The following is an 11,421-nucleotide window of genomic DNA, read 5'->3' on the forward strand; positions in this document are numbered from 1 at the left end:
TTGGTGAGTGATGAATTAACATATTAAATCTCAATTAAATCCGAATTAATTCCCCGCGTAAATTAAATTAAAATAAATTCCCCATAAAACTCCTAAACGGTTCCGATTTAAAACCAAATTTGCGCGCACTTTTCTTATAATTTCGAGTAATCGCGATCGTAACTATATATAGGTATACCAGACAAAGACACGGGTAGGTAGGAATATTATTCATGTAGGTAGGTAGGAATGGGTAAAAACTAGATAAAAATCGGGTAGGTAGGGATATGGATAGGTATAGAAATGCGGGAGGGGTGATTCGATGACGAAAAGAAATTAATATACTTTATAATTTTAAGGAATTTAAATTTATTTCTATAATGTCTATTTCTACCAATGCGGATTTTATCTCGAACTTTAATCTCGGTTTAATATACTTTTTATCTTTTTCTATATATAGTTCTTAAAACTAGAAAAGGATAAAAAGCAAGTTAAGCCGAGTAATTAATGGCATCGACTATGGAAATTAGGTCAGAAGAATTATGAAGATTTTGTTGACGAAGAATCGAAATAAAAAGAAAGAACAATGACAGAGATAAGGATGGAACATACAAACGAGGTACTAGTAACATCAAGAAAAATCATGCAGCACCGACGATGGACATTGGGGAAGAAAAATTTTGAAGAATTGTTGATAAGGGATTAAAATGGGCAGAAAGAATAAAGGAAAGGAAAGAGAATTCTAGAACAATATTGTTAAAGAAAATCAACAAGAATCTCTCGACAATACACCGTGACAAAGAAGACAACGCGATGCAAATAAAGATAAAAGAACGAAGATCAGATGAACAAGTGATGCAGCAAAAAGAAAGAGAAAGTTATCGAAGAAGGATTGAAGAGGAAAAACATAAACAGCGATATAAGAAGAAAAAGACGAAGAAACTAATTACATCGAAAGTAAAAATGCGGTGGAATCATTATAAAAAATTTGTCGCATCAAGAAGATGAGAAAATCAATGATGGAAGAAGTATCGTAAAATAAATTTGTGAAAAGGAATTAAGAGACATTTTTCAGCGAGATGTCGCACAATATAGAAGATAAAGCAATGATAGAAAAACGAAAATCAAAGAAAGAGCAAGAATAAAGACAGATTTGTTAAAAAAGAGTCGAAGAGGAAAAGAAGAAACGGGGCCTTGTAAAAAAAAAAAAAAAATAAACGAAACAGCAAGGTGAAAGGAGCATCGACATTGTGAAGAAATTATAAAAAGTTTGTCGAGGAAAAATTGAATAAAACAGAAAGAATAACACCAGAAGAAGAAAGATCGTAGAAAGACATGAAAAGGAATTAAGAGGAACCTGTCGGCAAAGTATCGCGATAAAGGAAATAACGCAACGATAAAAGAACGAAGTCTGAAGAAAAATGGAGTAAGAAGAAATAGAAGTTTGTTGATGGAAGATTAAAGAATTAAGGAAAGAAACGGCAATGTAAAAAAAATAAACGGAGGACCAAGATGAAAGAAGCATTAAGATGGAAATTACGATGGAGAAATTAGGAACAGTTTGTCCAGGAAGAATCGAGAATGGCAAAAAGAATAACGACGGAAGAAGAAGAATCGTAGAAAGACGTGGTTAAAAACAAATTCAAGAAAAACCTTTCAGAGAGGAATCGCGATAGAAGAAATAACGCAACGAATAATGACCGAAGACTGAGGAAAAGAATGGACCATAAGAAGAAAGAAAAATTTGTCGAAGGAAGATTAAGGAAGGGAGGAAGAAAGGGCCAGGTAAATATGATAAAAATATAAGGATCAAGGTGAAAGATGTATTGAAGATGGAAATTGCGGTAGAGAAATTATGAAAAGTTTATCCACGAAGAATCGAAGAGGGCAGAAAGAATAACGACGGCAGAAGAAAGACCATATAAGGACATTATGTTAATAGGAATTAAGAAGAATCTGTCGGCTATACATCGCTATAAAGGAGACAATGATAGCATTCCATATATGCGCCTGACTCTATAGTCAGACTCTGGCTGTGATCTTAGTGGTATTCTGGCAGAATGTTATTTCTGATTACTTTAATAAGAAAACGATACCCTTGATTCCAAGCCAATACGATCTTTAACTTTGAAATTTGTTTGTAATTTGTTCCGAAAAATACTGTCACAATTTTCCCTCCATATCACTGATCTGAGATCTAATCAAAGACTTTCAGATATGAATGTCTTTGATTGCTAGTATTATCACTATCACGTATAATTTTAACGTGATATTTGTATTTAGTGTAGTAAGCAAATAATTAATATGAAATATGAATATATACAACGCATATTTAATACATTTAATATATATTCAAGATAAATTGATTTTTAATAATATGAGGCTGAATTAAATTGCATTATATTTTACTAGATTTCTTATTTTACATACGTTACAAAATAAATAAATGGCTTATTTACACTTGCTATTCTCAAGTATTTTTAATCTGCATGTAACATAAATTTATATTTAGAGATATACTTCTATAACTTATTACAATAGAAAATAAAACGTAAATTAAGAAACATTTCGTACAGTTTTATATCTTCTTCTATGAATGTTACAAAATTATCCACGAAGAATATCTAATTCCTCAGGTGTGACGTGCATTCTTAATTCTTTCTCGCGTATCACATCTTGAATTTGCGTGAGAAGTTGAGGCGCTACTTCAGCTGCGTCTATGTAAATGCTTCTTGCCCATGGACACTGTGTGACGCTCTCATGATAAATCTCTTCCCCTTTTTTCTCGCATAAATTATGTTCGCGCAAAAGGAGCATATACAGTCTCCATAGCAATGGACAACATTGGGTCGATGGTATCCTGAAAACAATTTTATGTAATATAACATATAAATATGGTAGCATTTAAGTATTTGGCATCTTATAAAAATTTAATCATTCTATACCTGGAAAGTGTTAGATGAAACGATAATAGCTTATTCAGTGCGGCATTCACTGCGTCAGAATGATCAAGTTTCATTAGAAGACCAATACGTCTACGAAGTGCCAAGCACATCGCTATAGCACGCCACAGTTCAATTTCAGTGCTTCTACTATTGAATCTCCAGGTCGGCAATTCACTCTGAAATAACAATCATTTTATAATTATATTATCAATTTAGGAACATCCTATAGCAATTGTTATAATTTAATTATATAGCATTGGTGCAATTAATTAGTGCTTTTTACCTCTATGCCAGCAAATACAGATAAAGCATAAAAGTTATTCGGATATCTATTTAAAGTTTTGCTTAGAGTTCCTTTTAACACAGTCTGCATACTCTGAGTCCGTTCATGATGCAATTGCAGGATTGCAATTTGACTTTCGTACAACATTTCCTATAACAATTTTAAAATTGTTTGCACATAATTCTTTTAATTTACATTTACCTATTAGTAACAATTTTTAGTCGTTCATAGAATATTAAATTGGTACCTGCAAGTTAGGATAATCTTTGGAATGATCAATACAACTCTTCAATATGTTGATAACAGTTTGAATATCGTCATCTTTAATATATAGGAAATATGCATAGCATACAATCGCATCGCATTCTAAGTTCGACAGAAAAAAGGTATCCTTTTCCTTCTCATTAGGAGGGACTTGCAGAAAATCTTGTACACATGAATGTAAATACTCTTCAATCAGTGATTCTTGATTTTCGTTTTTGCTAGATACCATTTGACCAAAGACTTTTAGTATCCATTGTCTGTGCGACTCGTTATATGTTCTAATATCAAGCAATGTTTCGATAAACGTTCTATATACGTTAAAAAGCGCTGCCCTTTCACACATATCAGTAATCGCAGATGGACATGTCCCTTGAGACTGAATGGCAGTCTCAAGAATGTTCATGCAGTTGCTGAATCTGCCCATCTCCAATTCTATTAGGGCATATTCCTTATAGAAATACAAGTTATTTCTATTTTCATTCTTTTTCAAGAATTCCTTCAATGTTGCCCTTAATTTCTTTCCTCTGTAATGAAAAAACTTGATTAATCTCGCATGTGAAATAAAAACTATTAAATCTTAATAGTAAACATGGATCTTACTTGTTATCATGCTTTAAAGGTTCGTCTTTGCTGAGAGAAACCAATAGTCTTTCTAATCGCAACCACCAGACATATATACTTGTCCGTTGCAGCGAAGACAGACTTTCCGCGATTGTATGAAATATCTTGCGTACAAAATCTAAGTATGGTTCCTGCGCCGGATGGAACTTGAGATATTGAGGACCTGACGTTAAACGTCCTTCGAGAACATCCTTCAATAATTCCTTCCTTTGGTCATGACCAGCCATTTCACCTACCATAGGGTACATGAATGGAAGCAGCACTTCTAAAGATTCTATTCCCCAATGAAAGTTTTCCAATGATAATTCCTATAAAAATATAAAATATTCTTTTTCGTGATTTCTATTTGCACAATTTTATAATCTCAATGTTTTATAATTTCTTGTAATTCTATACTTTGCAAGTAATTATAAAGCGATACATTTATAGTTTTTGAATGAGATAATTTCACTTACTTTCATGTAGCAGTCTCGACAAGGTAGAAGTGGTACTTTTAGGCACAAAAGAGAATAAATGGCCATTTGAAAGTTTGAATTACGAGAAAGAATTGGCTGTACAAAATCCGCTACGTCTTCTGGCAAAATAAATCTTCTAGAATCTCCAACCAATTCCAATTCGTCTCTACTAACGCTAATCCAATGACAATTCTCTCTCAGTGACTCTGTCCTTTGCCATAGTTGATTTAGTGGTAGTCGCGACATTAATATCATTTCTTCCATTCCAACTGGAAATTATTATTATTGTTATTATCAATAATAGTATATTCAGTAGTATCACAAGACTCCTATTAAGCTTTTAGGAAAATTAATTAGATATTATATACGTAATATGTACAGCATTTTTCATTACATTTACCTCCTGAATAATTACCATTAATTTATTATGTAATGATTTGGCATAAGTAAATAACTCGAAACACTTGTTTCATCTGCAATTTGAATAATCCGTGCTTAATAGAAGCCTTTTACTGTAACTTACAATTTATGTACTTACTTAATTTTTTTTCATCTATAGATCCTCGAAAGGATAAACTAGTTCTGTTCAAATTCAGGTTCAAATTCAGATTTAAACGTATTGTTTCCCACATTTGTTCCCATAATCCTGTATGCCTTAGGAAAGTTAAACATTGATACAGCATATCTAGATAAAACATAATAGGTACATAAAAAATTAATTAGATATGAAAAAAATATGTAATAAAATAAAAGTATCAGTGAGACACCTACTTACGCAGCAACTGTGTATCATAGACAGAAGGATTTGTTCTGGCGCGCTGTCTCAGAACGCAGAAACACTTTGAATACAAATCCAACACTCTTGGTACAGTACACATCGCCACTGAACCTTGAGTGACCATGATAAAATGCTGCCATAATATAATATTTCCTGAATCTTTATTAACTAATACTTCCAATTGATTCGATAATTCATCAGATGGTGTTAATTCCGTCATAAAACGTAGCTTTAATTTTAATAATTCCTTAGAATCTGCATTTTTCTCAAGTGCTTTTTCAACAATAGATAACTTTTTCAATACTGTAGATTGATGCACATCTTTAGCTAATTGGTGTCTTTGATAATAGGCCAGAGTATCCTGTAACATTTATATTGAATTATTATTAGTTTAACTTGGTATAACATACATTTAAAAATGACAATGTTATTAATAATCAAAATGTACAAGAAATATTCTATTAAATACCTGAAAGTTGATGTATTGCAGCCAAAGTTCAATATTATGCGGGTTTTCTGTTAGTTGTTCATTATATTCTCGAGTTTTGGATTTTTGTTCCTCTTCCAAGTTCTTGCACCAAGAAGATACACTTGCTTCGTCGTCTTGTCTCATCGAAGTCTCTTTCTCATTTGTCTTCTTGATAACTGTATCCTTCTTCTTCGCTGTTTCTACAGAATCAATATTTTTGACGTAATATCTGTGAAATGGATCTTTCTTTGCTTGTTTGCGCTTAACGTAACCGAGAGATTTTTCACTAACATCGTAATATGGCCTCGCTCTGGGGCAAAATGTATTTATGTTATTGTTCCCCTTATCTCTACGCCTATCTTCAAAGTATATATTCTTGACATCCAGCTCATACTCTGGCTTATATCGTTTACTGTCATGTGTACGTCTTTTCTTTTCCACTTTTTGCTCTTTGTCAGCTTTCTGTCTTGCATGTACCTTTGTATCCCGAGGGATTGTTTCAGGTATTACTTGTTTTTCCGCATTATGCGAAGATTCATGTAAAGACTCATCCGACGAGGAGTACGGATCAGGAGGCTCCCTTTTAGGGACTTGCGTTTGGAAACTTGAATTTGATAACCACTTGGAGGAAATATTATCTGAAATTAAATCATACAACACGAATATCAGATATATTAATCTCGAAGCAGAAACCAACAAATTACTACAATATTTGTCTTCGACTTAATTGACTTCACAATGTAAACATTGGTCGAATTCTGAAATAATTACCTATATCGCCGCAATTTGCTGATTCAGTTTTATCGTTCGAATAAGCGGGAAAGAGAGACATTCTTATTCTTTTACTTCTCTTCTTTCTTTTTTTGCGACGTGAAGTATCAAGTTTTTCTTCTATATTTTCTTCTTTCTAATCTAACCTCTTTCTTATATAAAAATAAAGGCAGAGAGAAGCCTGAGACCAACAACAAGGTCGATAAATGGACGCGACATCCATTTTCGATATTGGTACTACGTAGCCATGTTCATTTTCCGATACTGCCGATAAAACATCATTTTGGTGCGCGTCCGTGCTACATCTGGTTTAGAGGCCCTCCACCACCCCCGCCGTCCCGCCGATTCCGATCGGCGGTCCTCTTTTATTTACAATACGTTTTTTTTTTATCATATATGACGGATTAATCAAAAATTGACTATGCGGTGTCCTAACTCTTGCTCGAGGAACTCCATTTCGAACAGCTGTTCGTACGCAATCACGTGACAGATCGTAGATGCGAGCATCACGAGCATGATGCAGCAAGATGATGATGATCGCAGATGATCGCAACGTGTATGCGTGCCTGATGACTGACAGGTGATAGACGATAGCGCGTGATTGACGCAAATGTGGAAAAAGGTGAGCAAAGAATGACCGAGAATCTCGAGTTGTTTGGAGCGCACGATTCGACTGCGTTCGACGTGTCCAGACGTAGCGTTCGCTCAGATAAAGTCGAATGACAGTGCACCTAGATAAGGATACAAAAGCATCTTCACAGACGGCCGATAATTTAATTAACCGATTATGTAATTGTCTCTTTCATTCCGAGGACACATAACAATGTGTAAGAAAGGAAGTGCAAACTCGTGACGAAAAACGTAACGTCGACCAGTGGTTAACGTAACGTTACCATTTTCTTTTCTCTCCCCGTTTCTTTCTACATTGTCCCCGCAGTCTATTGATCGCACAAATGTTTCGGAGGTGCAATCTCGTCAGGCAACTTCGTGGTGCGTCGACGGAGGCTGCTGCAGTCGCGGAGGCGCCGTCTCGGGTAAGCGTCGTCGCATCTGTCGATGTGGTATATTTGATGTTTTGTGCATCAGGCGTTGTCGAGGCGATTTAACGAACCTGCCTCCGTTTATTACAGTTGCAGCGGCTCAGAGCCAAGTTACGGGACGATGAGCAGCAGGGGATACTCACGGACACGTTTGGACGTAAGCACACGTATCTCAGGATTTCCCTTACGGAGCGTTGCAACCTTCGCTGTGAGTCTTCCTCAAACTCGTACAAAGTGTTGCACGAGAGTTCTCTTGCTTGAATTTGACCATTCGATAGAAATATTTGAAACTGAAACGCAGAATAAACATATCGAAGGGATACATTTGTTTTGAAATGAATAACTGAAGCGTTTATAATTATGAAAATATTGATCTTTAATTTAATTGCGTTTACACAATGGTGAACGTTGGTCAAAGTTTATATACTAGACTTAGGCCTATTGCGACATGAAATGTCATGTTTTTTTTATCGTTGCAGGTACATATTGCATGCCTGCGGAAGGCGTCAAATTGACCAAGAAAGAAGGTATTCTAAAAACGGAGGAGATAATACAAATAGCCGATCTTTTTGTCAAAGAAGGTGTGCGGAAAATACGTTTGACCGGCGGCGAGCCCACAGTTCGTAAGGACATCATTGACATCGTCGGTAAAGTCTATTTCTCAATAGTAAACTGTGATTAATTAACTTAACATTGCAAAGTTGTTTCAGTTTTCAAAATCTGTTCGTGTATGATTTTGCGTTTTAGGACAACTGAAGCAACTGAGAGATCTGGAGCAGGTTGCGATCACAACTAATGGGTTGACTTTGACACGTCAATTGCCAGCTCTTCAACGAGCGGGATTGGATGCGCTCAACATATCGTTAGACACTTTCAAAGAGGAGCGTTTTGAGTTGTTTACTCGCAGGAAGGGCTGGGCAAGAGTTGTGGCTTCCATAGATCTTGCTGTTCAGCTTGGTTATAATCCCGTGAAGGTAATTTTGTAAAAATTACATAAATTGTAAATATAAATTGTGCACAGCGATGCCTTATGTAACTATTTTTTTTATTTGGCTGATTAGGTCAACTGCGTGATAATGCGAGGACGCAACGACGATGAAATAATTGATTTTATCAATTTCACGAGAGACCGGCCTATCGATGTACGTTTCATAGAGTACATGCCGTTTCAAGGAAACGAATGGAAGGAAAATAAGATGGTTCCCTTCGACGAGATGAAGACAATAATCCGAGAGAAATATCCTGATTTCCGAGCTCTGCCAAATCAGCCCAACGACACGTCCAAGGCCTATCACGTGCCAGGATTCGTGGGGCAGGTCGGGTTTATCACATCCATGAGTGAACATTTCTGCGATTCGTGTAATCGCTTAAGAATAACGGCGGACGGGAATTTGAAGGTATGCCTGTTTGAAGGAAAAGGCGAAGTCTCACTTCGAGACGCCTTACGAAATGGAGCTTCGGAAGATGCGCTTAAGGATTTGATAAGAGGAGCAGTATCGCGAAAAAAGAAGCAACACGCAGGTATGCTATATGTACATATATATCAATTAAGGTGGAAAGAATGCGCGATATTTCATAATAAGACTTGACTTTTTTATTAAAAAACCTTGGTAAAAATATTTTTAATAATTTGAAGATTTTATTCTTGATTTTTGTTTTCTTCTCTCTTTCGAGATTTTGTTTTCTGTTATCTCCGTTTATTTTACAACTGTAGCAGTATCGACAAACCGATCAAGATATATTCTCTGCTATCACACGTGTGTTTCAGGGATGTTCAATCTTACTCAGATGGAAAATAGGCCAATGATTCTGATTGGAGGTTAATTGATCGTTATGATAATTAACCAACTGTATTAAAATACGTTCGGCTTTGTCGAAACGCGCAACAGACATTATTACAAATTTTCAAATTCTTATGTTAATATAGCATTAATACTTTTTATAACTAATTTTACAACGTATTTACGTTGCAGCAAATCGTAAGAAGAAACTTCCTTGCAAAATGAGTAACATCATGTCGATACAGTACAATTTCTCATATATTCCAAAGTATTTTAAAAGTAATGCAAGTATTAGAATGTATTCGTCATTATCGCACATAGATGAAACTGGTAAAGCAAGTATGGTGGATGTTGGGTGGAAAAACGACAGTAAACGTGTAGCAACAGCAAAGGGATTCGTGAAGATAGGTCCTATTATCAGTAATCTGATCGCGGAAAACAATGTAAAGAAGGGTGATGTGTTATCGGTGGCCCAATTGGCCGGTATTATGGCAGCGAAACGTACCTCTGACCTCATACCCCTGTGTCATCCGCTCTCTTTGTCTTATGTAAACGTACGTTTAAAATTGAACGAGGAATCGCACGAAGTCGAAATCACATCGGAGGTCAGATGTACCGGCAAGACCGGCGTCGAAATGGAAGCTTTAACCGCTGTAAGTATAGCGGCTCTCACGATCTATGATATGTGCAAGTACGCGGCCAATCCTGGCACAATGCAAATTTACGGTATAGAATTGGTGTCGAAAACGGGCGGTACGAAGGGTGATTTTGTGATAGATAAAGCGTAGACGATATCTTTACCCTGTCGATTACACGAATCATCGACAGGATAAAGATTCATTCTGCCGTGGTTATAATTAAATTATTAAATAATACAGAATAGAGTACAAGATTCCAAAAGCCTCAAATATGTTTAAAGAAAAGAAGTTTGTGAGCTTGTTGATATGTTTAGAATGTGTTTAGATTATTTAGAATGTCTATTATACGTACAAGATTTTATACATATTTTACATGGTAAGAGGGGGGCAATTATATTTTACGCACATATATAATATATAAAATACTTTTATACACACATGTGTGTGTATACATATATGTATATATAAAATATCAGTGATAAAAACATTACTAAATCCCGCATAATTATCAATTTTAATTCGAAATGGCTGTATGTCCAGTCTCGTCTACATATTTTTGTACTTATATACATATATACGCGTACTTAGTGTAAAGATAAGCTATTATTGGATTACGCATAACAATGAAAACCATGACCATTCCAATGCTTCAACGGGACATTCAATAATCTCTTCCCAATTTTTTTATAAGTTAAAGAGACCTTCGTAAATAACGCAAGATCTTAAATGTAAGTGGAAAAATCTGAGAAAAACGATTAATATAATGATAATTAGATCAGAAGTTATGAATTAGGTCATTAAGGGTGTGTTAATGTTTGTGTACTAATCTGCTAGGCAGAGATATACGTGAATAGAAAATGCGTGTAAGTTTAAACGAATATGCATTTGTATGCATTTGTTTAAACGAAAAGGAAAAAATTTTACTACGATCATGTACGAAATATTGGTAAAACATGTAAAGAATTCGTACGCTTTGTCGTGAAATTTCTCTCAGAAGGGAAATTAAAAGCAGAGTGCAATAACAGGAAATAATACAACAATGCTTACATTGTTGTACCTTCCGGCTTGTGCCTTTTAATAAGCATTTAATATTATCGCGAGGATGAAAGCACCCGTTGAAGAAAATAAAAAGAGGGCGGTAATACGTAAACAGATCTTGCCAAGAGTTACCCTATATTACGGGTCACAAATGATTCTGTCATATTGTATTTTTTAAGAATATTGTTACGTTGTTGAAAGATTTTATCGCAATATATTGTTTAATATACAAGAGACAGGAGCTTTCTTGTGTATATGCGTCCGTTCCTTTATTTTCTTATTTATGCGCAGGAAGAGGTTGCCTTAGAAAAATAGCGAATACGCCGTAAATCGCTTTATCCGCGAGCGCTTTGCGAGCG

At 35.3% G+C, this 11,421-nt stretch overlaps 2 protein-coding genes across 5 annotated transcripts; one reads left to right on the forward strand and one right to left on the reverse strand.

The window, feature by feature from the left end:
- Positions 1-2,367: 2,367 nt before the first annotated feature.
- LOC139772725 (nuclear exosome regulator NRDE2) lies at positions 2,368-6,870 on the reverse strand. The gene is made up of 10 exons (XM_071706610.1): positions 6,566-6,870; positions 5,795-6,432; positions 5,323-5,686; positions 5,086-5,232; positions 4,548-4,816; positions 4,072-4,400; positions 3,455-3,995; positions 3,208-3,357; positions 2,925-3,100; positions 2,368-2,839 (listed from the first exon to the last, which is right to left on the reverse strand). The coding sequence occupies exons 1-10, from the start codon at positions 6,624-6,626 to the stop codon at positions 2,587-2,589; spliced, it is 2,928 nt and encodes a 975-aa protein (XP_071562711.1). The 5' UTR covers positions 6,627-6,870; the 3' UTR covers positions 2,368-2,586.
- Positions 6,871-7,057: 187 nt separating this feature from the next.
- On the forward strand, positions 7,058-11,296 carry Mocs1 (Molybdenum cofactor synthesis 1). Of its 4 annotated transcripts, none has more exons than XM_071706613.1 (7): positions 7,058-7,187; positions 7,503-7,599; positions 7,696-7,813; positions 8,085-8,252; positions 8,353-8,579; positions 8,667-9,126; positions 9,579-11,296. In XM_071706613.1, exons 2-7 carry the CDS (start codon positions 7,519-7,521, stop codon positions 10,172-10,174), a joined length of 1,650 nt encoding a protein of 549 aa, XP_071562714.1. In that variant the 5' UTR covers positions 7,058-7,187; positions 7,503-7,518; the 3' UTR covers positions 10,175-11,296. The 4 variants fall into 4 exon arrangements, with proteins under 4 accessions (XP_071562714.1, XP_071562713.1, XP_071562715.1 ...); XM_071706612.1 differs by having other exon boundaries at positions 7,068-7,187; positions 7,378-7,599; XM_071706614.1 differs by having other exon boundaries at positions 7,072-7,187; positions 7,530-7,599.
- The last annotated feature ends 125 nt before the right edge of the window (positions 11,297-11,421 follow it).

Source organism: Temnothorax nylanderi, unplaced genomic scaffold (assembly GCF_030848795.1).
Source record: "Temnothorax nylanderi isolate EJ_2023f unplaced genomic scaffold, tnyl_v1.0 TNYL_tig0053_pilon, whole genome shotgun sequence".
NCBI lineage: Eukaryota > Metazoa > Arthropoda > Insecta > Hymenoptera > Formicidae > Temnothorax > Temnothorax nylanderi.